Source organism: Podarcis bocagei (assembly GCF_964188305.1).
Source record: "Podarcis bocagei genome assembly, chromosome: 13".
In the NCBI taxonomy this organism is placed as follows: Eukaryota; Metazoa; Chordata; class Lepidosauria; order Squamata; family Lacertidae; genus Podarcis; species Podarcis bocagei.
This window is the reverse complement of record NC_138138.1, coordinates 4,944,135-4,970,897: the sequence shown is the minus strand read 5'-3', so window position 1 is coordinate 4,970,897 and position 26,763 is coordinate 4,944,135. Positions and strand designations below refer to the sequence as shown.

The window sequence follows — 26,763 nt, the reverse complement described above, 5'->3', positions numbered from 1 at the left end:
CATCTGCAGAGTACCACGTTAGGTACCCCAGGATAAATTACTGACAGAAGACTGGGTATAGAAGTCAGTTTCTTGAGCATATACTTTGGAGTTTGCAAGACAACCTCAGAACATATCTGCTGCAATCCCGATAAGCATCAGCTAGTCATAAAAGTGGTTCACAATTTGCTAGCTATAGAAACCATAAAACCAGTTTGTTTGTTTCTTAGACCAGAGGCACTCTGAGTTTTATTCATTTCTTACTAAAAAGAACTGGGATTCTGCACCTGCACCAAGCCTGGTGAGGAACGGCTGAAGGAGTGGGTATGTTTAGCCTGAAAAAGAGGAGACTGAGAGGAGACATGACAGCCATCCTCAAATACCTCAAGGGCTGCCACATGGAAAAGGGAACAGGCTTGTTTTCTCCTGCTTTGGAGGGGAGGACTCAGGCCAGTGGCTTCATGTTACAAGAAAGAAGATTCCTTCTGACAGTATGAGCTGTTTGACAGTGGAATGGACTCCACTGGGAGGTAATGGACTCTCCTTCCTTGGAGGTTTCTAAGCAGAGGTTGGATGGCCATCAGTCATGGATACTTTAGTTGAGATTCCTGCATTTCATGGGGTTGGACAAGATGACCCTTGGGGTCCCTTCCAACTCTACAATTTTCTGATTCTGTGATCCTCAATACAGACATTGGAAAAAGTGGATTTCTTGATCCTAGCCCAGATTCTGATGGAATGGATATGGTTTCATACCAGAACTCTCTCTAGGACCCAGATTCTGTTCCAGTCAATGATGGGCAGTCAATGATGGTGGTCTCCCAGTCTTTTGATTAGTACCGTATTTTTCGGACTATTGGACGCACCGGTCCATAGGACGCACCTAGATTGGGGGGGGGGGAAATAAAGGCAAAAAAAATTTATCCCCCCCCCCGCCAGGCGCGGGGCTGGGGCGGGGAAGCCCGAGCTTCCCCCACCCCCAGAACGGGACCCAGAGCCATGCTTTGGCATCGCTCTGGGAACTTGCGGGGCTGGGGGAGGAGGAAGCCTTCCGCCAGCCTCCAAACCATGTCGGGAGACAGCGGGATGGCGCGCTGCGCCTCTCCCGCTGTCCCCCGAGCTTGTGGGGCTGGCGGTGGGGCTCTCCTGAAGCCGGGAGGTTGTGGGGATGGTGGGGGGGGGGAGAAGCAGGCTTGCTTCTCCCTCCCCCAGCCTCCCGATCAGGTCGGGGAAAAGCGGGATAGCGGAGCGCCGCCATCCCGCTTTCCCCCGACCTGATCTGGAGGTTGTGGGGATGTGGGGGGGGGGAGAAGCAGGCTTGCTTCTCCCTCCCCCAGCCTCCCGATCAGGTCGGGGAAAAGCGGGATAGCGGAGCGCCGCCATCCCGCTTTCCCCCGACCTGATCTGGAGGTTGTGGGGATGTGGGGGGGGGGAGAAGCAGGCTTGCTTCTCCCTCCCCCAGCCTCCCGATCAGGTCGGGGAAAAGCGGGATAGCGGAGCGCCGCCATCCCGCTTTTCCACGACCTGATCTGGAGGTTGTGGGGCTGGTGGGGGGGAGAAGCAGGCTTGCTTCTCCCTCCCCCAGCCTCCCGATCAGGTCGGGGAAAAGCGGGATAGCGGAGCGCCGCCATCCCGCTTTTCCACGACCTGATCTGGAGGTTGTGGGGCTGGTGGGGGGGAGAAGCAGGCTTGCTTCTCCCTCCCCCAGCCTCCCGATCAGGTCGGGGAAAAGCGGGATAGCGGAGCGCCGCCATCCCGCTTTTCCACGACCTGATCTGGAGGTTGTGGGGCTGGTGGGGGGGAGAAGCAGGCTTGCTTCTCCCTCCCCCAGCCTCCCGATCAGGTCGGGGAAAAGCGGGATAGCGGAGCGCCGCCATCCCGCTTTTCCACGACCTGATCTGGAGGTTGTGGGGCTGGTGGGGGGGAGAAGCAGGCTTGCTTCTCCCTCCCCCAGCCTCCCGATCAGGTCGGGGGAAAGCGGGATAGCGGAGCGCCGCCATCCCGCTTTTCCACGACCTGATCTGGAGGTTGTGGGGCTGGTGGGGGGGAGAAGCAGGCTTGCTTCTCCCTCCCCCAGCCTCCCGATCAGGTCGGGGGAAAGCGGGATAGCGGAGCGCCGCCATCCCGCTTTTCCCCGACCTGATCTGGAGGTTGTGGGGATGTGGGGGGGGGAGAAGCAGGCTTGCTTCTCCCCCCGCCAGCCTCCCGATCAGGTCGGGGAAAAGCGGGATAGCGGAGCGCCGCCATCCCGCTTTTCCACGACCTGATCTGGAGGTTGTGGGGCTGGTGGGGGGGAGAAGCAGGCTTGCTTCTCCCCCCGCCAGCCTCCAGATCAGGTCGGGGAATAGCGGGGTGGCGGCTCTGTGCCTCCCCGCTGTCCCCAGCTTTTGGGTGCAGGCTGCTGCCCGCAAGCCTTGCGAGCCCGCGGTACATCCCGCCGGGCTTGCAAGACTTGGGATAGCTTCCTGAAGCCTGGAGAGCGAGAGGGGTCGGTGCGCACGGACCCCTCTCGCTCTCCAGGCTTCAGCAAAAGCCTGCATTCGCACCATAGGACGCACACACATTTCCCCTTCATTTTTGGAGGGGAAAAAGTGCGTCCTATAGTGCGAAAAATACGGTAGTTAGCTCCACGGGCATCTGCCCAGTTTCAGCTTTAGGAAGCAGGTGTGAGACAGAGTTGCTCTGGTGCATGGTCTCCACAGGAGTCTAATTAACTCATTGGAGCAATTGGTTGGAGCTCTAAGCTGTTTTGTTCTTATATATTTGCAGCGTTTCATTATTAACATTTATGCCTAACAAGATAGATAAAGCCCCATGCAATCCTCCGCCCCCCATGGTGAATTATACCTGAAGAGGCTTAGGGTTTTGATCAACAGGTGTGATGAGGATCACGATTTCAGATTCTATGCTGAAGTATCCAAAAACATCACACTGTGGCACAGACACATGGAGGCGGATCTTTTGAAGTATTTCAAGTACAGTGATTGGCCTTTCTTTGTTTACCTGGAAGAAGAATGAAATTTCTGTACCATTAATGACATTTTACAAAATTGTGTTCATCTGCTAGAGAGATAATAAGCTGGTATCATTAGGGAAAAAGATGCATTTCCCATCAATAGAGATTTGCCAAGTGAGTACAAATATCTTTTCAGATGCAAAAGGCATCGTTTTTCCTAATTCTACTAACTTTTCATCCATTACAGAAAGTACACGTTTCTGCCAACTCCACACTCAATAATATATAAACAAATCTGGTGATCTGGGGACTGGGAAAAGTCCTCATTTTCACTACAAGAATGTTGGGTGTCTGGCATACCAAGTGGTTATAAACACACTATGGGAGGCAATCACTTGGCAGGTAGCCTTCAATATCCACCCCCATTGCAGATATAGGCTGCACAGTGCACATGCAAGAGCGTCCCTTTTTTATTTATGACTAAGATCATAGCATCCACTAGTAAAGCCTTGTTTGAACTCACCCCATTTCAATTGCAGTTGTAAATTACATTGAATGCCTTTTCAGACAGAACTGGGTGCTGGACTACAGCCATAATACCAGTGCCATTTTTCAAGAAAAAGAGGTGCCAGAACTCACTATGAAGGTTTCCTTCATTCTCTTAGAATGGCAGTGGAGCTCACCTGAGAGTTTCTGGCTGAAAAAAAAGCCCTGTATGAAACTATAAAGTTGTCATAAGAAAACTTGAGGTACTTACCTTGGCGAAGGTATCCAGCTTTTCTTTATCATACAAGACCCTGAGTATTGCAGCATACAAAGAACAGCAAGCTCCTGCGTAACAAGCAGACCCCCAGAGAGAGACAGAGTAGAGTGACTTGTGAAAGGAATGTGCAGCTTATGGGTTCATCTTGAGTTCTCTATAAATGCCAGAGGACTGTAAGGATCCTGGTGGGGGATACTGAAGGCCCATCTCTCCAACTTCCTGCTTCACACAGTGATCAACCAGATGTAAAACGTGAAGGCAACAGCCCTTTCATGGACACAGCTGCATACATGTCATCAAGCTGGAATGTGTGCAGGCAGAGGAGAGTGACCAAGGGGATAAAGTGTCTGGGAAGCAAGCCTTATGAGGAACGGTGGAGGAGAGAAGAGTGAGAGGTGGCATGATAGCGCCTTCAAATATCTGAAAGGCTGTCACATGGGAGACAGAGCCAGAAGAAGAAAGAAGAAGCTAAGGGATTCAAATTACAAGAAAGGAGATTCCAACTAAATATTAGAAAGAATATTCCGACCAAGTTTTGCTTTGTTTTCTTGGATGTATTTATCATGTTACTGTTAAAAAAACCCAATAACGTAATTAATAATAATAATAATAAATATGCATTTTTTTAAAAGATAAAAAAGAAAGACCATTCTAACAGTAAGGGCTGTTTGATAGTGGAACGGACCCCCTCAGAAGGCGATGGACTCTCCTTCATTGGAATTTTTTAAATGGATGTTGGATGACCATCTGTCTCGGATTCTTCAGCTGCGATTCCTGCATTTCAGGGGGTTGGACTGGATGGCCCTTGGGGACCCAACTCTACAATTCTCTCATAGTTCCTTAAAGGTAAAGGGACCCCTGACCATTAGGTCCAGTCATGGCCGACTCTGGGGTTGTGGCGCTCATCTCGCTTTATTGGCCAAGGAAGCCAGTGTACAGCTTCCGGGGTCATGTGGCCAGCATGACTAAGCCACTTCTGGCGAACCAGAGCAGTGCATGGAAACACCGTTTACCTTCCCGCCGGAGTGGTACCTATTTATCTACTTGCACTTTGACATGCTTTCGAACTGCTAGGTGGGCAGGAGCAGGGACCGAGCAACGGGAGCTCACCCCGTCGCGGGGATTCAAACCGCCGACCTTCTGATCTCAAGCCCAAGAGGCTCAGTGGTTTAGACCACAGTGCCACCCGTGTCCCATAGTTCCTTAGCAGGTCTAATTCTCTAAGCTTATATACCATATAAGCTAATGCCTATAAACATGTCTTATGGCAGCAGATTCTAGTAAGTTAAAAATATGTTGAAAGAAGAATGAAAATGAACAGTTCATGGATTCTACGACTACTTCTGTTCTAAACATTTGTAACTCAAGCACAAGCCAAGGCTTGAGTGCACATCAGTTTTACACAGGGCAAATTTGTATGGTGTTGGTTTGCAGGATGGGCACCTTTCTGTACATGCCTTGTGCTGAACTGCTCTTGAATCCTCAGATTTACACAGCAATGTGAGAACTATCTCCGGATTTGTCAGATTGCTTTTCTGACACAGAAGAGAGGAGAAAGACTGCACTGGAGAGCAGGCCACTCTGTGCACATACCTCCCCAAGGTGAAAACAGAAAACGTATGATTATGGGTTCACCCAAGAGCTGCTCCCACTAGACTGTCTATCAGGAAATCTAATACAGGTAAGCAAGGCATCCAAAACTATGCTCCTTCTAATAGGTCCCATTCCACTACTTTTCTATGGCTGCCTTTCAGAATAGCAATATCCGTTTTCTGACCTGGTGGGGTTACTGACTTGTATCCAGTTGCTGCAAGACGAGGACATGTAACAGAAGCACATTCTCCTTGATAACTGTAGTCAGAAAGGACTCCTACAGCTTGACAAGGTCCCTTGTAGTCTATAGCCACACGATCAGAATACGCAGCGCACACATTGTTGTAGGTTTCACCATTATGGCCACATACCAAATCAACTGATTTGCAAAATGACTGGAAAATGGAACAAAGCGGAAAATGGAAACAGTATAGATCTACAGTTCATAGCAAATTAAATGCATAATGTAATCTCTGAAACTACTCAGCAAACTATCTGTATACAATTACCAGAAACTGGATAAAAATATATTAAAGTTCTGTTCCACCTTTCTCCCAAAATAACCTAAGCTAGCAAATGCCAAAGTGATAAATCAATACTATTAAAAATAAAATGAACATCTATTTGAAACATCTAAAAACATGAACATTTGAAAATGCCTAAAGCAGTCACATGCCCTCACAGTTAACAATGTCAAGGTTGCCAGAAATTGTATCTTTCAGCCAGCAAATGCCTGGGGGAACAGGAATGTTTTAAAGTTCTTCCTAAAAGTTAGAGAAACAGCTGTATCTCAGGGAGGGCATTTCCAGGCACCTCCCAGTGGCAGTACCATCAATTGTTCCCTGCCTATTGTGGGGCCTGAAACTGTTGATACTGGGGGAAGTGACTTGAATAAGCCACTTCAGGGAAGAAAAAAGCAGTTCTGTGAAAACTTCTCTAAGCCTATTGAGAAAGTGAAAAGCTATGGACTTCATTAGTAAAATCATTGTTTTACGCTGCCATTGACCCTTCTTTAGGCTTTGTGAATGCCTGCAGGTCACAGTAGTTCAACTTTAAAAGAATTGTGGAAAAAAGCTCTGACTGAATTTAAAATAGTGAAGGATGCCAGAAACAAAGGAAAGCTGAAGAACCTTCCTACAATACTGTGCTGAATTGCTTTCAACTGTAGACTGCAAACTACCGTATTTTTCGCTCTATAAGACGCACCAGACCACAAGACGCACCTAGTTTTTGGAGGAGGAAAACAAGAAAAAAAATATTCTGAATCTCAGAAGCCAGAACAACAAGAGGGATCGCAGCGCAATGAAAGCAGCAATCCCTCTTGCTGTTCTGGCTTCTGGGATAGCTGCGCAGCCTGCATTCGCTCCATAAGACACACACACATTTCCCCTTACTTTTTAGGAGGGAAAAAGTGAGTCTTATAGAGCAAAAAATACGGTATCTTTTTCCTAGCTAGTATGATCTGTTACAATCCCCAGGACATCATAAAAATACCTATGTTTTTGACAGGGAGCCCCAATGGGCTGTTTGACATGGCTACATGTTGGCTCAACAGTAATAATTTTAAAAGCCACGGAGAGAAAGCAGACAAAATGCCCAAGATGATGCTCAGCTATACTATTTGAGTACAGGTGGAGAATCAAATGAATGAACACTCCCCTAAATAGAATACTCCTTACATGTATAAAACTTGCAAGAAGGCTGAAAGTTAGTTTAGTCTTTAACATGCACTTCTGCACGTCTGAGAAACATTTTTATGGAGGTGGATTCAAACACCTGACCCAGTCTGAAATTGTATAACCAACTAACAGATATTAGGTGGTATTAATACTCCCAATACTTTGGTTTCTACCATTATAGTAGTACTATAAATATCAAAATTAAGATGGAGTTTGAGGAGTAACAGAAGTTCCAAATCAGTAATTTGACACCTCAAAGCCCCAGAAGGACTGTGCCATTATCCATAGTGACTAGCAGTTTAAGCTCAGGTGGCACAGTGCAAATAAATGCCTTTTTAATAAAATATATGGTGCATTCAAATTCTCTCACCTGGTTAAATATAACACAGAGGAAGCACAAAGCAGGAAAAATGACCCAGAGAGGAACAAGTTTGGTTGGGTCCACCTTAACAGTGGAACAATAAAAACCATATTTAAGTAATGTGAAAGATTATTCCATACCTGACATGGACCTTTGTATGATACACTTTTCCCTTTTTGGTGTAGAACACATGGACTGCTATATTCTATATTGTCTGTATCACAAACAGGATCTCGCAACTGGTCACCACAACTGAATTGTCTGGGCACACATTCGTACTGGTTACATCCAAACTTCTCAAAACTCGTTAAGCAAACCTGTGGCTTCGGTATACATCTGGATTAAATAATATTTACATGTTATTTGTTATTTTTCAAAAAACAACAACATATTGAGATAATTTTGGAAAAAGCAGAGGTTAACGCTGGCCCCAAAAGAGTGGCAGAAAAGTAATGTGCCAAAAATATTTAAGTACCCAGTTGCATTACAAACACAAAAAGAATTCCAGCCCTCTATAAACCTAAGAATTTATGTTGTTCTTGTAGACAGAAGGGCACTGCATATGTAGTTGCATGCTTCACTTCCAGGGTGCAGGAAAACGGGATGAAAGATCACATTCTCTGAGGTGGGACCTCTCACGACTCTCCCAATAGCAAATCTACGGCAACCAATTACTTACAAAAAATAACACAATAGGAAGGAAACTGCAAGAAAAAACAAATGGGCAAAATCGAAATCTCCTCTTGAAAATGATCGATGTACAAGTTAAGCAGACCACCCACTGACTGATATGGTGACTAGTTTGAATTCATCCTTGTCTGTACGTAAGCCAAATTATGTTATGGCACAACTGAATTTTTATAAGCAAGCTAGAGTGCTACAGATTTTCTTAAATATTTACCTCTGATTTTTAAGGCAGGGGTTAGGGTTGCAAGGATCCTTGGAGATGCAGGATCCAAATTCAAACTGATTGTCCTGAAGCCCAACACAACGTGCTATACATACGCTTGGATAGGTACGACCGTTCTGTCCACACACTGGGACAAACTGATCAGCACAGTTACATGGCAGACCTGAAAGAGTTAAAGCTTTTGTTAGGAAAGATTCCCAAAGAGGCTGGAATTCTGAGGTCTGTTCTCCTAATACCTATAGCAAAAGCGCAGACTAGCAAGCCTGATTTGAACGGCCATGATCCAACACAGAGTTTAATCACACTTAAGCCCACTGAAATAAAAGAATTTAATCGCACAGCTTTTCTTTTTTAAATCTGTTACAGGAAGATATGAACATTCATTTATTATTAGAATTATGGGATTTGCTTTGCATTTAACTGCTGGATTCTGAATACTGGACAAGCCACTGAACTGTCTTCAATAGCAGCCTCAAAGAGTTGCTACAGGGAATATCTGGGCAAAGTACAGCCAGAAAATAAAACGCACCACACACACACACACACACACACACACACACACACACACATCCTACCTGTAATGTCATGCTCATCATCTGAGTTGTATTCATTTAGACACTGGCGAGTGGAGCAGATCAGATTCCCAGCAAAACAAGAACAGACATTGCAACCTATTTTGAAAGGTTTTCCGTGGCCTTAAAATAAAACAAATGCATTAATAAAGAGGTGCTTCAGGGAAAAGCTGAAACAACAGTCTGCACCCTACAGGGAGCAAAACTCTCCAACTGGAAGGTCCCAGGGGGAGGAAAGAGGAATAGCCGGAGAAAGACGAAAGGTGGCAGGCAAGAGAACTATTGCCACTGCTCTGTCACCCTGCACCTCCTCAGAAAAAGCAAGGTGGGGGAAAGGCCCCAAGGGGCCCACATTGACTCTGGACTCCTTGCTCTCCCTCACGTATATAACTTCACCTACCTAGGGAAGCTGGGCAGGAACAAAACTTTTAACAACCACCAAGTCTAAGACACTGAAGATCCCAACATAAACTTTGCTTCCTGAGGCTGAGCCAGTTTGGGAGTTGCACTCTCAAATGCCCTTCCTTATGCTACCAGAGAACAGGAAATTTTCAGAGCTTAATAATCTGCAACAGTACATACCTTTTCTTTCCCCTCCAACAATGCATGATTTTTGGAGGTCAACACAGTGCAGTTCCATGCAGTTTTCCAGCAGCCCACTCTGGCCACACGTGCAGATCTTATAGCAACCAACATCTCCTGCAGAGGACGGGACCTGGATGAGGGTGCCTTGGCGGACAATAAAATCGGAAGCTTCGCCCAACTTGCAGCCTGTGCAAAGATGGCAAAGTGTTACTGAACTACAGAAGATTATGTTCCAGAAATATTTAAAGGCTTTTACATAGCAAGAAAGACTACACATGTAAAAAATTATTTTGGGAAAAGGTGTAGCATACTACTTTACATTTGAAGGTACAGAAGACCTTCAATGTCTCACCTCAAGCCCACCATGCTTATGAAGACAATACATGTAAATCTCTCTGAATTCATTGGGATTTACTATAAAGTTCAAATGTTAGCCTTTCAGTCTAACACTTCAGTCTTAAACACATTTACATGGGAAAGGCTTCACTGGAGGTTTATTTTATTTTATTATGTTACATTTCTAAACAAAAAATCTGTCACTTTCTTAGTACAGAAAGTATTGATCTGATGTGTAGAGATCTTTCCTATTCTAATTAATTCAAGAGGGTTCTTTCTGGAAGCTTCTCTGTGTGAAAGAAACAGTGTGCATGCACACGAAAGCTGATACCCAGAACAAACTTAGTTGGTCTCTAAGGCAGTGTTTCCCAACCACTGTTCCGCGGCACACTAGTGTGCCGTGAGATGTTGCCTGGTGTGCCGCGAGATGTTGCCTGGAGGGAGGCGGGCGAGTCGGGCGGCGAGAGGCGAGGCAGCGGCGGCAAGGAGAGGACGCCCAGCGCGGGGCTCTCGCTGTCTGCCTGGCTGCCTGCGAGCTCGGCGGGCAGCGCCTCCGTCCGCAGCGCCCACCTCGCGGCTCTCATTCCCTGCCAAAGCTCACCCAGCCAAGCCGCGCTCTCCTTCCTGCCTCGCTTTGCTGCCTCTTCCCCCCCCCACCCCCAAAGCTTGGAGGTTCCCCGGCAAGGGGGAGGGGCAAAAATTGAAACTTACACTTTCGTGCGTCCCTCCCGGCGTGACGCTGCGCGCTGACGTCACGGGGCTGTAATGGTGGTGTGCCTCGAGATTTTTTTCATCAAACAAGTGTGCCTTTGCCCAAAAAAGGTTGGGAAACACTGCTCTAAGGTGCTACTGGACATTTTTTTTATTTAAACAATTCATGATGTTTGGGTTATTCCTTCAGAGAAGCTGGCTTGAACTGGTCCTGTTATCTTTTCTGTCAAGGCCAGAAGCAGCCTGGGTTTCACTCTTTTCTGTCTCTTTCCTTCTCGTGTGTTGTTCTATATAAGTGTTAAGTGTCTTATTATAAATTATTTGCTTAAACTTATAAGTTAAGTCTGCTGCAACTGGATTTCTTATGGACAGTGCCAATTGTGAATGTATTGGATTTGTGACCATTATGCTTGTTTGCCTTCAGTAGCAGTAAAGCTCTGCTGGGTGAACTACAATTGCGTGGCGATACCCGCCCCCTCCCACAGATGGAATAAATAAAGACACCGGACACCAGAATTTAGGTTAATGGGCGAAAAATGGCCACAACTTTATTGATTACAGGTAAGAGCGGTATTGGCCTTAGTCCTTTAACAAACTACCCTCCAAACATTGGGGGAGGTGATGGCGATCCTCCCCCCCCCCCGACCTCATTTGCATAACAATACCCCGGCCAATGCCTAACCGCCACACGAGCCCAGCTCGCCGCCAATACCCTCAAACCTGTAACCAATCCCTGATTCCCCGGAAAATGTCGGCCAGTCAAATATCGTTACACGCATTTGTGACCATTATGCTTGTTTGCCTTCAGTAGCAGTAAAGCTCTGCTGGGTGAACTACAATTGCCTTTAGTCTGTTTTTTGGAATCCCGCAACGTTTTTAAGTTTTTACTCTGCAAACTATGAGCTGGAGTTCTGCTCTGTATCAATATTGAGTAGAATACATGACAAAATCATCCAAGGCAGCTGACTTGTTAAAGTAAGAGTATGTTAAATGTAATCAAATAAAACAGCTCCCTCTCATAACTCCCAAAGAACAATTCAAACAACAAATTATATAAAATATTCCTTAAAAAAACAGCCGTAAAAGATCTCCACATGTCAATAACATTGCCTATCTAAAAGCCACCTAAAAAAGAAACTATTGGTGGCGGATGCCAAAGAATACTACAGGAAAGGCCTCTCTCTTCTGCCCCCCGTTCTCAGTTAATTAGGCAATGGGCAAACCAGGAGAGCCTTAATATCAATTCTGAAAATTCTAATGTTGTTCTTGGATTATCAGAATCCTACATACAGCTAACAGAGTTCTTTCTAAAAACAAACCTGCAAATATAGCTGGGAGTGCAACAATTGTAGTACTTACCCTGTATACAAAAATAAGGAAGACAAGGTTCCCCAGCCTGACATCCTTTTCTATTTACTTCACATAACTGATTGGCAGCACAAGGATTTGGGTTACAGGGGTGTGTGACATCATCCACAATGTTTCCTAGAGTGCTTGGGCCTGAAAAGACAAGGGAGTTAAATAGAGGTCATCTGCAGAGCGGAAAACAAAGTGGTGACATGGTAGCCTAGTTCACATATACCTTGGTTTAAGAACAGCTTAGTTTATGAACAACTTGGATTAAGAATACTGCAAACCTGGAAGTACCGTATTTTTCGCTCTATTGGACGCACCTAGTTTTTAGAGGGGGAAATCAAGGAAAAAAATATTATCCCCCCCCCCAGCCCCAAAGAGCAACGGACAGGCTGCATGCAGCCTGTCCACTTCTCCCAGAGCTTCTCGGGGCTGCGGGGGAAGCCCGGGTTCCCCCCCCCCAGCCCCAAAGAGCAAAGAAGCCAAGACAGTGTGCGGGATCCATAGCCGCGCAACCTCTCCAGCCAGGAGCTAAACCTCTCCAGTGCAGCTAAAGAAGACAAGGCAGCAAGCGCGATCCATCCCGCTCACTGCCTTGGCTTCTTCTTTAGCCTTGCACAGCATCTTTAGTCTTGCGCAACGGGATGGATTGCGCCCGCTGTCCACCGGGGCTGGACTAGATGACTCCTGGGGTTCCCTTCCAACCCTGCAATTCTATGACCTCGGAAGGTGTTTGGGGTCTCCACCACTGGAGGCTTTTAAGCAGCGGTTGGGGGACCATCTGCCTGGCGTTCTTTAGCTGTGATTCCTACATTGTGAGGGGGCTGGGCTAGATGACCCTTGGGTGGCCCTCCCAACTCTATACAGTCCTACAGTTCTGCGGCAGGAGATCCACAGCCACTTCACACAATGCCCACTCCCAATTTTCATCTGAGAGACATGTGTCTCTCAGTACCCCCCTACCTGCCACACTTCCCCCACCCCACTTAAACTGAGGGAATTCCTGCCCAGAGAAACTCCCAGCAATCAAGGAGGAGGAATCTGCTGCAGCCGTGAGCAGCGCAGGATCCATGGTCCCCTTCCTTCTCTCCTCCGTAGTTGCTTTGAAGCAGGAAAGTAGGAGAGGAGCTGCTTACACGAGTGTAAGCTGCTCCCCTCCCACATTGCCGCTTCAAAGCAATCACGGAGGAGGGAATCCGCTGAAGCCTCCAGCAGCGGAGGATCCATGGTCCCCTTCCTTCCCTCCTCCGTAGTTGCTTTGAAGGAGGAAAGTGGGAGAGGAGCTGCTTACACAAGTGTAAGCTGCTCCCCTCCCACTTTGCTGCTTCAAAGGGAGCCCGGGAGGAAGGAATCCGCTGCAGCCGTGAGCAGCGGAGGATCCATGGTCCCCTTCCTTCTCTCCTCCGTAGTTGCTTTGAAGCAGGAAAGTAGGAGAGGAGCTGCTTACACGAGTGTAAGCTGCTCCCCTCCCACATTGCCGCTTCAAAGCAATCACGGAGGAGGGAATCCGCTGAAGCCTCCAGCAGCGGAGGATCCATGGTCCCCTTCCTTCCCTCCTCCGTAGTTGCTTTGAAGGAGGAAAGTGGGAGAGGAGCTGCTTACACAAGTGTAAGCTGCTCCCCTCCCACTTTGCTGCTTCAAAGGGAGCCCTGGAGGAGGGAATCTGCTGCAGCCTCGAGCAGCGAAGAGGATCCATGGGTCCCCTCTTTCCCTCCTCCGTGGTTGCTTTGAAGCAGGAAAGTGGGAGAGGAGCTGCTTACACGAGTGTAAACTGCCCCCCTCCCACTTTCCTGCTTCAAAGCAATTACGGAGGAGGAATCCGCTGAAGCCTCCAGCAGCGGAGGATCCATGGTCCCCTTCCTTCCCTCCTCCGTAGTTGCTTTGAAGGAGGAAAGTGGGAGAGGAGCTGCTTACACGAGTGTAAGCTGCTCCCCTCCCACTTTGCTGCTTCAAAGGGAGCCCGGGAGGAGGGAATCTGCTGCAGCCTTGAGCAGCGAAGAGGATCCATGGGTCCCCTCTTTCCCTCCTCCGTGGTTGCTTTGAAGCAGGAAAGTGGGAGAGGAGCTGCTTACACGAGTGTAAACTGCCCCCCTCCCACTTTGCTGCTTCAAAGGGAGCCCGGGAGGAGGGAATCTGCTGCAGCTTCCCCCAACTCCCGCAGAAGCCGCGCGCTCTTTAAAGGAGCTGCGCGGCTTCTCCTGGCTTTTCTGGGAGGTGGGGGGATTCCCCCACTTCGTAGAAAAGCCCGCAGGAGCCGCGCAGCCTTTAATAAGGGTGCCACTCTTGGGGGCTTTTCCCCGAGGAGGGAGAAGGGACTGCTGCAGCCAGTCAGTCCCTTCTCCCTCCTAGAGAAAAGCCCGCAAGAGCGCACGAAGCTTGCGTGCGGCTCTTGAGGGCTTTTCCCGCCTGCCTCCCCCCCTGCATTCACTCCATAGGACGCACACACATTTTCCCTTGCTTTTTAGGAGGGAAAAAGTGCGTCCTATGGTGCGAAAAATACGGTAGGTGTTTTGGTTTGTGAACTTTGCCATGAAAGCAGAAAATGTTCCGCTTCCTGTTGAGTGTAAATTGAGTCCCCCGCTGCTATGGGAAAGCACGCCTTGGTTTAAGAACGCTTTGGTTTAAGAACAGACTTCCGCAACGGATTAAGTTCGTAAACCAAGGTACCAGTGTAATGCTAAACCGTAAGTGAGCACTATGTGCCTATAAGCCTCTGCAAACCTGAGCAAAGCCTCAAGGCTCCAGCACTCCAGCACATATGCGCAGCACATGGAGCCTTACAAAAGGACAGTATGTGTGGACTCTCCGCTCCCTTACCAGGGCAAAAAGACTGATACTGATGAATTGGGAAAATAAAAATGCGGCTCCCTTCTCCAGTTGGATCGAAGACCTATACAAACTCACAACATACAAACAACTTGGATATAAACACAGACTTGCCATGGACAAATTCAATGATATTTGGAATCCCTTCTTACAAGCAATGTAATAGGTTAAGATCTGGTGAATTACAGTAACAACTTTGTAAAGTATAGAGTTTTGGTTTTCTTCCCTTTCCCTCTTTACTTTGCCTTCTACACGGGTGCTGTCTCTCTTTTATTTATGTCTCACCGTCTTGAGTGCACACATAATTATGTATTTTTCTAACTTTCAATAAAGAAGAAAAAAAGATTGCTGAGTGCATGTAAAGTGCCTGGCAGCTCCTTCCTAGATTTCCTTGGGCAGGTATCTTGGCATCAGGCTGCACGGTGCTTCACTTTACAGGCTACCTGTGCATATGGACGAGTTAAGCCAGTTAAGGGAGATCAAAATGTGAAGCTGCACATGCTCAGAGTATTTTCTTTTTCTTTATCAGCATCAATAAAATGCTTGTGTGGTTTTTTTAAAAAAAGCTCAATTACTCCCCCTCATCTTCCTGTGTTGTTGGGGGGGGGGGGACATATAGGGGGTTGGACTAGATGACTCTCTAGGATGCTTCCAACCTTACAATCCCCTCCAATTCTAGTTCTATGATTCTGCTTTTTAACAATTCTGTAGACATGTTTGTGAACTCTAACTTCAACACATAAGGTTAGTTCTTCAGTACAGGCGTCCCCCCACTTACATGGGGTTATGTTTTGGGGCCCCACGCACATAAGTGAAAATTGCATTAAGTGGGGAGCACCCTCTAAAAAGCCCATTTTTCCCTGCTCTCCTGCTCTCAGTCCCACTCTCTCTCCACACAACTAGTTGAAGAGAGTTGAAGCCCTGGGGCTGCTGGGAGGCTGGAGGGCACTTGGGAACACAGCTGCTGCTGCTGTGCTACCACGTGTCTCAGCTGTTAGGCAGGGAGGCCAAGCAGCCTAAACAAAGCCCTGCTGTGCCTCTGGTCTCTTTAGGGCTTTGTCCACCCTCAGTGAAATCTGCTTCAGGCTCCAGGGAGGGTATCTTCATGAGCCAGAAGGACTCACCAGCTCTCTCCTACCATTTCCTGGTTTGAATCTATTCATCTACTAACTTCCCACCACCGTGCATATACGTGGTTGCGTGCAAGTCGATCACGCATAAGTGAGGGGGTGCCTGTACTTACGAACATATGTATCTAAAGGTATGCAAGTCTCCAAGTCATCGGTTGGAGACAGAAGTTCACAGATGCTTTCGGCCATGTGTCCCTCAGGAAATTTGCTTAAATCTCCACATTTCTTGAGAATTTCCACGCAATCCGACCTTCAGAAACAACAAAGTATTTACACATTACACACATGTACACTGCTCAGATTGCATAGGCCAAGTTAATCCAATAAACTCTCTCTACCCCTAATACACATCCTGGTCTAATTCTAATAACTTCTTCTAAATACCCCCAATACCTTGGCCTTAGTTTAAGATTATATTTCCATATTCTCAAAATTAAGTTGTTCTGCTTTAGTTTTTATTATTGTTAAACCAGATTTATGTCCCTGCTGCTCGACTGTAAATTCTGGATACTTTATTATTATTATTATTATTATTATCATCAACTAGTGCCCATCTAATCCTGCTCTCACTGCGGCCATCTAGATGCCGGATTCTCCTCTCCTGCAGTTCCCAGCAACTGGAAGAACCCTGCCACCCACTTACTTGCAGATTATGCTCCCTCTAGATTTACTGTGACACGGCTTTATCTGCAGTGAACAAGCAATCGCCTTCCACATTTCCGGCTGGCATTTTGTAATATCAAGAACAGGAATATTGATAAATGGCATCTTAATTGTTCCTTTCTCCCAAAGTTTCATGTCATTCATGGCTCCTTGGTCTGATTGGGCATTGCAGCTCCTGAAGAGTTCAGTTGGCCTTCAAGGAAAGATACAGTATGGAGTCATACAGAAAATGCTTTTGAACTCAGTATGAATCTTTATCCAGGCCAGGGACTGAATACCACCATCTCCTAACAAATCAATGGTCAGAGAGTTGTTGGTGCTAAGTCCCTTCCCGGAGGATATTTTAGACTTGTCTGCAGGGCCGTCCTATCCCGGGTGCCAGATTCCAAGGCTGCCCCCCTCAACCGCCACTGGAGAAGTGAAAAGTGGTTGCACCAGATTCTGGCAAGATCTCATGCAAGCCCTGTGAGATTGTGTGGAGGCTTCTGCATGATCTCATGGGGCTGCCACAAGATCTCACAGGGCTTGCATGAGATCTCGCTGCAATCCAGTAGCCGCAGCCACACAACACTGGTAAATGAGGCTTCAGTGGCGGGTGGCAAAGGGGGTCAGATGGTACACGCACAGGGCAGGATCTTCCCACTTTGGCTTGGGCGGTGAAACGGGATGGGCCACCTCTGCTTGTGTGTGCTGAGGGAAGGTGAAAATGAGGAAGCCCAAGCCAGGAAGCCTGTGACATCAGCTCCTGAAGAAATGGTCTTCAGTCAGCTTGAAAGGATTCTGTACTTCTCTATAGCTTATGCCATTTATTTATTTTCATATTTTAAAATTGAAAAACCACCTTGGGTGACTTGTCAGGAAGGTGCTGTACATAAACACAAGTGATCAATAATAGATTATTAATATTATGGAAGCCAGAGCCCAGCATCTGAGGACAAATACGTTAAGAATCAATTCTTAATATGTCTCAAATTAAGGGGCACAAAGCAATACATTATTAAGCATGTTAAACCCATAATATGTATTATTATTAATTATTAAAATACACATAATCAAACACAACTTGACATAGAAATCATTCTATCTTTAAATCAAAATATAGTATTATAACAAGAACTTATAATCACAGTGATACAGCTGAGACATGTATCAATCAGAATAATATAAGCAGTTGAATAGTATATTGACATTTCATATCCTACCGATTATAAGTGAACTCTTTTCAGTAAAGTTGTCTGGAGAACATCCTTCCTTAAAGTGCTTATAATATGAATGTTTTGCTAGAAATGCTACAGTTTAAACTCACTGATCCTAGTGTAGTGCTGAAGTTCTTGAGTTCGGAAATGCTGTTGTTACTTGCCTTGCAACAGTAGGTGACCTATTCACCATTGCTAAAGCTTCCTGAAAGGTATGTTCCTTTACATACCTGAGAAGCAATATTTTCATGTGACGAGAAAGAGAGAAATGCTCAGAATCAGCCTTTTTAAAAGACTGTTTCTCATTTGACAAAATGAAACGGAAAACCCTAGGCTAGTAACCAATACAGTCGTATCTTGGAAGTAAAACAGAATCCATTCCAGAAGTCCGTTTGACTTCACAAACATTCCAACTTCTAAAGCGCGGCTTTAGAGAGCCAGTGTGGTGTAGTGGTTAAGAGCGGTAGTCTCGTAATCTGGGGAACCGGGTTCGCGTCCCCGCTCCTCCACATGCGGCTGCTGGGTGACCTTGGGCCAGTCACACTTCTTTGAAGTCTCTCAGCCCCACTCACCCCACAGAGTGTTTGTTGTGGGGGAGGAAGGGAAAGGAGAATGTTAGCCGCTTTGAGACTCCTGAAGGGGAGTGAAAGGCGGGATATCAAATCCAAACTCTTTGTCTTCTTCTTCTTCTTCAAATTAGCTGCAGGAAGCTCCTGCAGCCAATCAGAAGCTGTGGAAGCCGCAGCAGACGTTTGGCTTCCGAAAGAACGTTCGAAAACTTCCGGTTTTCGATCGTTCGGGAGCCAAAATGTTTGACTCCCAAGGCGTTTGGGAGCCGAGGTACGACTGTACATGTAAACCAGCTCCTATAAATCTAGAAGTAAACGCAAAATCAAAAACGATGAATTTGTAATCTATTGGCAAAATATATAATCATGGTTATCTAAATTTTCAATCACAGTAAAATCACAGAGAGTTAGCAGACTCAGCGGTTGGAGGAAGATTGAACTCTCTTCTTCCAGCACCCAATAACATCTTTTAACATTCTTTATAAAGCAACTATGTTCAAAATTGGGGGGGAAGCTCTCTAAATCCCACATTACCAAGTAAACTATACCAGCTCTACCTAATTATACATTTCATCCAAAAACAATATATTCTGAAGAAAATACTCAAGTGTACCTTTCCTACCTGTTATTAAAATTAGTGCAGTAAGTAAGATTTCTACAGCCCAGCTGACAAGGTTCACGTACATCTGCTAAACAGGTCAACATGGAAACTTCGACTGGGTTATACTCACAAAAGCGATCAAATTCTTGCCAGCTCTGTGTATTGCCCCAGCTGCTGCTATAAAGTTTAGTGCATAAATCTCTGTGGAAAAAGAAACACAAGGGAATAAAATGAAGACAAAACCTTGGATTATAATGCTTATGATTTAACTCACAAGATGTATTGCTCAAAATATGGTGTTCCTATACCATGGAAAACATATGCAATTCTCTCGAGGTTACAGGATGTAGTTGATCTAGTAATTAAGGGTAAGAAATTGGGTCTGGCCAGATCGTTATTTCCTCCATTGCCTATGGGCCAAGTTTGGCTGGTGGCACTGGCAGGGTGTGTGTGTGTGCTGCTGCTGCTGCAGTTTGCCTGCAGCATTTGAAATCAAACCACGTGGGCAAAAAGCACAGCCTGCAGCTCAGCTGCCACCCATCAGCTGATTGCTGAGTTCTATAAAATGTTTGACATGGGGCTTTGCAAGCACTGGTAATTCGCAAGTCCTGTTGTATATAAGCGCTCTGCAAGCATGGACAATCAGGCGATTGTTGGATCTTATGGGGAACCATCCACAGGGCTTTGCAAGACAGAATGGTCAGATCATTTTCTAGGCTCCAACACAAGGAGAGGGCTCACAACATCCTTTGAAATCACAAGGTTCCCAGCCTCCCCAAGCCATAGGAGGAGCTGAATCCCATTTTGAAACATCAAGCACCCGAAAGAGAGCCTATAAAAGATGGAAAGAAAATGCAAAATGTACTCACCTACATATGGAAGTATTTGCTTTAGAACAGCAGTGTAATTTAGCACCATCCAGACCTGTTGAAGGTGGAGGGTGCAGAGTGACTCCAGGGTGAACAGATCTTGAGCTCTCAAGGAAACATTGCCATAGAGGATCCTGTGGCAGAGGCATCGTTTTACAGCTTTCAATAAGTCCATCCACAATTTCAAGCTCTGTTTTCATTGACATCAGGATCCTTTTACAAGCTGTTTGGCAGGCATAATCTTCTGCTCTATCACAGCAGTATAAACCTAAATAGCAGAGAAGAAATAAATACTGCTACCTGTCACATAGTTGTGTTTACATCACAGTGTCAAAACATCAGCACGTTAAAATTTAATATAATGCAATTAAAAATTGCTTTATATATAAAAATGCTGCATTGTATCTATTCTTTAAAGAGCAGGCAGAAAGATTGTTTTTTTCCCCTCCAGATTAGTGACTGCACCCTGCTTGTTCCACTTGCCGACCCTTCCCCCAACCTCCCACCAATCTCCCCCCTCCCAACAGTAACCAGTTAGACCAGGCATCCCCAACCTTCGGCCCTCCAGATGTTTTGGACTACAATTCCCATCATCCCTGACCACTGGTCCTGTTAGCTAGGGATCATGGGAGTTGTAGGCCAAAACATGTTGGGGATGCCTGAGTTAGACCTTCCCTGTTCCACCTCATGCCACTATTGCTGGTACAGATCTGAAGTCTGCATTGAGCGGGAGAGCCCCCAAAGCAGGTGCCTTTGAGCAGAATGCTCTTACACAGAAGGAGGGAAAAGGCTTGAAAGGCATGAGAGACGGATGCCTCCCTCCCCTTAGAACTTCTCCTGCCACAATTACTGCCTCAGTCTATAGGGACTGTTCCTCCACTGCTTGCCTGGGTCTGCAGATACTCTCTGATGCTGCTATAAGGGCCCAGCAGCTCCCTGAAGACTGTCATCTTGCCGTTGTTCTCAGTGCCACCTGTCTGTGGCCAAGCAAACTGCAGCATGATGACCCTCTTACATGTTTATTATACAGAAATAAAACAGATCACTCTCTAAAGAGCAACCACAGATCAGGAGAGGAAGGTGTGGGTGCCTGAGGGACACTTCCCTAAGTTTGGCAGGTTCTGTGGGTTACCACCTCTACTCCAGGAGAATGTCTTCAATTCTTTTACTTTTGAAAGCAAATACAGAGAATTATATACCGTATTTTTCATCCTATAGGGCGCACCGGCCCATAGGACGCACCTCGGGGTTTTTTTTGGGGGGGATGAATTTAAAAAAATTATCCCCCCCCCGCCGCAGCTGCAGCCCCAAGCCTTGCGCACACCTGCCCGAAGCACGGGGTGCCCTCCAGAGGGCGCCCCATGCTTCAGGCAGCAGGCTGCCGCCCCAAGCCTTGCGGCCCGGCGGGAGGTCCTGCCGGGCGAGCAAGGCTTGCGGACACCCACCCGAAGCAGGGGGCGCCCTCCGGAGGGCGCCCCTTGCTTCGGGCTGCAGGCTGCTGCCTGCAAGCCTTGTGAGCCCACGGGAACTCCCGCCGGGCTTGCAAGGATTGCGGATAGCTTCCTGAAGCCTGGAGAGCTAGAGGCATCGGTGCGCACCGACCCCTCTCACTCTCCAGGCTTCAGCGAAAGCCTGCATTCGCCCCATAGGACGCACACACATTTCCCCTTCATTTTTGGAGGGGAAAAAGTGCGTCCTATGGGGCGAAAAATATGGTAGATGAAAAAGAAATTTGCAGTCCAAAACATGAACAGAAAACCATGCTTACACTATAGATACCATAGCGTACTTCCACGCATTAAGGTGCTAAAATTTTGCATGCCAAACTTGTATTTTTCTCATACTTACTATCTGTTGAATTTCTCATTGGATAGGACTGTGTGTAGTTGTTCACACAATGAATTAATTGTGGGCTAACGGAGGCACAGTAACTTTCAACAGCTTTGAACTGAGAAGGACCTGGAGAAGAGTCGGTTCGAAAGATTGCCTGGCAATATTCCCGGCAGTTTGTGTGATGACCAGCATAACTGCAACAAACTGATCCCACTAGAGGAGGGAAACACAAGCAAAACAATGCATCACAAATAACTCTTTATTATTAGTGATGAAAATACAGAAATATGTTTATACTCTATCGTGGGGAAGGGGCAGAATCTAGTCAGTGTTCTGGATAGGCCAAATTTGACAGGTGAGTGGGGCCACCCATCTGCCAATCACCCACTGTCACAAAGACATTGTGCCCACACATGCACAACATCCTGCCAGATGGGAAAAGCAGATGATTGCCAAGGTACCTGTGAAGCCAGGTACAGAGCAATTTGCTGTGTTATTTCTGTGCAAGCTGCTTGCAGTGTTGTGCTAGATTCTTTTGCCTACTATATGAGAACTTGGCATTCTGGAGGGTGATAAAATTAGAAAGTAGAGAATAACAGCCATGAAGCCAAACCAAAACCAAAACCATTAAAATATTAAATGTTTTGGTAGTCCAGTGCTGCAGTGTGCTAACCTATAATAAAGCAAGGGATCAAGTTACTCTAACTGCTCCCACCCAGATAGATTACGATGTATGTTTTAGTGTGTCCACCCATAGGAATATATTAATGCAAATGATGGAAAACTCCATCCCCTCATCCACTTCCTAATTGTTATAAAATGTGTAAAGCAAACTTTTCTTTTCTTTTCCCTTTTTTGATTAGTTACTTCTTTTAGTTCAGGGGCAGGCACTGGTTTTTTTGTTCTTCTTTCCTACTCCCTTCTACTTACTCTGCTCATACTTTTACCCACATGAAAGCCATAAGGCCTGGACTACTGTCTTGGACTGCTAACTATGAATTTTACTATAACCTCTAATATGCTATGGATACTATAACTAGATGAGCTGGAGGAAGTCAGGAGGAGACTGTGTTAACAACTGACTGACTGGTTGCTTTGTCAGTGCTATTACAAGTACATGCAATTAGTTCATACCATTAATAAACCATTACTTTATATGCAATTAATATTATATTACTTGAAGTTGCTTGAACAATCATACATAACTTGTTTTATTTTCATAAATGTTGTATTATGCAATTTGCTTTATTCTCTGTAAGTACTTTATTTTCCTTACTTTTTATAATGCCATTAAGCTTTGTACACCAGTGAACCAACTGATTCGTTTCAGTCATAATCCGGAGTCAGCAGGTATGACTCTCAATACTTTACTTGCTATCCCACTGAATCAATGCTGAGCAAATCCAAACCCTGACTGAAGGATCCAGTTAATATTGCTGCACTGGTCAGGCCTTGGCATGTTATGCACAAATCTAGACAGGATTCCAGAATTAACAAAATATTAATACAACTGGCTGCAAACTTGCAGTTGGTGGAAAAAGTTCCAAGCCCCAAGCTAAGATGTTTACAGGAAATGCACTACATTTTCCCTTGGCAAACTGTCAACCAGCTCAAGCAGTTGTGAAATGCAACATATGTTATGCTATCATCTGATATTAAAAAATGAACATACATCTCAAAAAGCAGGCAATGAAACAGGGGCGAAAATGATAAACTAATATTTAGGAAGGATTATTTTTTTAAAGGTATACTTACTTTCATTTCTGTTGATGCAGCTAAAAAGTGCATTCTAAAAACAAAAACAAAAAGTATCACTTCCAAATAGCTACTGGTAAACAAAAACTAAATGGCAAATGCACTACATCTTTTGTTGATGAGCAAAAGAATATAACTGAATCATATGCACACACATATATAATTATATGAAGAGTTAAAGTTCAGTACAATTAATAAACATGAAAATCTCCTATTTGCCTTAATTTGCACATCCTATGGCTAATTAAATATTGAAGACCCTTGAGAACTTCCAGGAATGACAGTAGCTATAGTGGGACAGATCAAAGGAATAGCAAACCATTTTCCAGAAGAATGTCACAAAGATTCTGTCAGAAAGGCTTCATTCATACACCACGATGGATAGCACACCAAGCGGAAGTAGGAAGAGGCTGCAGGCAAACTCGGCCCTCCAGATGTTTTGGGACTACAATTCCCATCATCCCTGACCACTGGTCCTGTTAGCTAGGGATGATGGGAGTTGTAGTCCCAAAACATCTGGAGGGCCGAGTTTACCTATGCCTGCTCAGGAGCCTATGCAGACCCCTCCCCTCTCCTACGCAGCTGGGAGGATTAGAAGCTTTTGTGATTTGTTTTATCATCTGTACCAATAACCCGTGGCTTGAAGTGTACCCCACAGATTGCATCTCAAACGGCATTTCAAACTGGTACCCTCTAAACTTAGAGATTTTATTTACGCATCTGACAATCTGTTCATTACAAAGAAACTTATTTGCAAGCAATTCCCCATCGTTTTGCTGTTCAGGTTTAGGAATCCAAAAAGGAGAAAGTACAGTGGTACCTCAGGTTAAGTACTTAATTCGTTCTGGAGGTCTGTACTTAACCTGAAACTGTTCTTAACCTGAAGCACCACTTTAGCTAATGGGGCCTTCCTGCTGCTGCCGCGCCGCCAGAGCACGATTTCTGTTCTCATCCTGAAGCAAAGTTCTTAACCTGAGGTAATATTTCTGGGTTAGTGGAGTCTGTAACCTGAAGCGTATGTAACCTGAGGTACCACTGTAGAGAAACTGCTGCTGCTTCTGCTTTTTGCGTACCCGGTGGTAGCTTCCAGATGCCTCCCTGTTTAGCTGTGGGTTCCCTTCCACCAGGCAAATATGGCTTAAGTGTGCAGAATACTAGCCAGAAAGGTTGCCAGAAACATTGTGCTCTATTGCTTTTGTGATGACTAAGCTTTGGAAACTGAAATTTCCTCAATATCAGTGGAGGCTGGTCCATTAGAGGATATTACATTTCAAGCTGTGGTAGAGGGCAATGGTTTGTTTTCTGGTCCTGACTGGGGTGTTGGTGGCACAGGGCTCCCAGTCTCCTACTTCCATGTTTTTGCTGCTTTTAAGACCAGAACAGGACCAGGGCATCTATAATTTTTATCTGTAAACCGCCTTGAGTCCCTGTCAGGTAAAAAGGCCCAGTATACATCATCATCATCATCATCATCAACATCATCATCTATGCCTGCCTCACCAACCTCAATCTGCCCTCAGCCAGTCACCATCTGCTTTTCTTAATTACAACCAGTCAGCAGGTAGCTTGGGCTCCCCCTACTGTTGGCCTCCTTGCCTCCACCCTACCAGCCCAAGGGGCACCTGCACAACATCCTCCTCTGATGGTTCCAGGTGCGATCAAGACAAGAGGGAAGAACTGTATGGCAGCTGCATCCCTGCCCTCGTGGTCCAGACACTGGCATCCACTCTGCTCTCACAAGTGACTGGTGAGGGGCTGCTGTCTAAGACAGACAGAATTTGCACAGAATGTTATATATCATATTATTATATATATGATATTATATTATATATGATATATAACTATAACTTTTAATAATCAGCAACTGAGCTTGCTTTTTCCTCCCGGTGTGCCACGTGTTTTCAACCGTAAGCTGGAAAGCTGTTACCATCTTACTGCTGATTTTAATTAAGTTGCTCTGGGAACCTTTTAGACTAAAAGAGGCATAAATGCCATAAATATGTAAATAAAAGTTATAGCCTGGTAATCTGCAGGTTATGAATAAATAGTCTCAATTTCAACACTGTTTTTCTAAGCAGTTTTATTTCATTTTCTTTTCCGTTCAAACAATTTCCTTCTGTCAGTGAAAATACTTTCAGAGCTTAAACGAAGATCTTTTAACATTCTTTTAAAATGTTAATCTGTCACATATCACAAAGTTTAGTGGTTTTGCCATGAAACAAAGCTACACATATTCTTGCATATGAGCAGGATAATCCCAGGGTGTCTATAGTAAAGGTCTGACGCTGCCACCTGAATAGTCTTGCTGAGGACAAACTACTGTCCCCAAGAGAGAACTGCCCACCAAAACAACACATTAGTTTTACCAATTACTCTTTTTAATGGTTATACAATGATCTGAATTACACCCTTCAATAATAATAATAATAATAATAATAATAATAATAATAATAATTAGCATTTATATCCCACCTTTCTCTTCCAAGGATCTCAAGGAGCTGTGCATGGTTCTGGTCTGCCCCATTTAATTCTCACAACAACCCTGTGAGGAAGGTTAGGCTAAGAGATGGTGACTGGCCCAAGCTCACTCAAGGAGCTTCATGGCTGAGTGGGAATTCAAACTCTGTTCTCCTAAGCCCTAGTCCAATACAGTGGTGCCCCGCAAGACGAATGCCTCGCAAGACGGAAAACTCGCTAGACGAAAGAGTTTTCCGTTTTGGAGGTGCTTCGCAAAACGAATTTCCTATGGGCTTGCTTCGCAAGATGACAATGTCTTGCGAGTTCCTGCTGGTTTTCTCTCCCCCCCCCTTTTCTAAGCCGCTAAGCCGCTTATCAGCTGATCTGATCAGCAGATAAGCCGCTAAAAGCGCTAATAGCGCTAATCCGCTAATCCTTCAATGGGCTTGCTTCGTAAGACGAAAAAACTGCTAGACGAAGAGAATCACAGAACGGATTCTTTTCGTCTTGCGAGGCACCACTGTACTCTTACCATTAAGACATTTCACCACTCTAGAATGCAGAATCTTTTAACACTCAAGATTTTACTGCCAGGATCTCATGAGGTGGCCAAAGTATTGGAGCCTCAGCTTCAGGATCTGTCCTTCCAGTGAGCACTCAGGGCTGATTTCCTTCAGAATGGAGAGGTTTGATCTTCTTGCAGTCCATGGGACTCTCAAGAGTCTCCTCCAGCACCATAATTCAAAAGCATCAATTCTTTGGCGATCAGCCTTCTTGATGGTTCAGCTCTCACTTCCATACATCACTACTGGGAAATCCACAGCTTTAACTATACAGTCCTTTTTTGCCAAGGTGATGTCTCTGCTTTTTTTAAGAATGTGCTTCCTTTCCGCTCTACAGTGTCAGGACAAGCAGAGGCCATTAAACCAGCAATTGCCAGCCAAGGAGGAGTGCTTCCAGCAGGGCCAAGCAAGATTCAGCTACACAATCCCGGTCGCAGAGGATTTTGGTGGGTCAAGGGCCACCTGAAAAACCCTAGTTCCATACGGACATCACATTAATTCAG

At 45.6% G+C, this 26,763-nt stretch overlaps 1 protein-coding gene across 3 annotated transcripts in view; it reads right to left on the bottom strand.

The window, feature by feature from the left end:
• RECK (reversion inducing cysteine rich protein with kazal motifs) overlaps positions 1–26,763 on the bottom strand; it is a gene marked incomplete at its 5' end in the record, with an annotated part of 49,075 nt that overhangs the window by 2,857 nt on the left and 19,455 nt on the right. For all 3 annotated transcript variants that reach the window (XM_081166183.1, XM_081166184.1, XM_081166185.1), the window contains 14 exons: positions 2,827–2,982; positions 3,693–3,766; positions 5,476–5,686; positions 7,472–7,667; positions 8,233–8,404; positions 8,817–8,936; positions 9,396–9,584; positions 11,805–11,945; positions 15,868–16,004; positions 16,398–16,610; positions 18,805–18,984; positions 19,653–19,920; positions 21,501–21,698; positions 23,241–23,274. In XM_081166183.1, the coding sequence (XP_081022309.1) occupies positions 2,827–2,982; positions 3,693–3,766; positions 5,476–5,686; positions 7,472–7,667; positions 8,233–8,404; positions 8,817–8,936; positions 9,396–9,584; positions 11,805–11,945; positions 15,868–16,004; positions 16,398–16,610; positions 18,805–18,984; positions 19,653–19,920; positions 21,501–21,698; positions 23,241–23,274 (2,289 nt within the window). The remainder of the gene's footprint in view (positions 1–2,826; positions 2,983–3,692; positions 3,767–5,475; positions 5,687–7,471; positions 7,668–8,232; positions 8,405–8,816; positions 8,937–9,395; positions 9,585–11,804; positions 11,946–15,867; positions 16,005–16,397; positions 16,611–18,804; positions 18,985–19,652; positions 19,921–21,500; positions 21,699–23,240; positions 23,275–26,763) is intronic.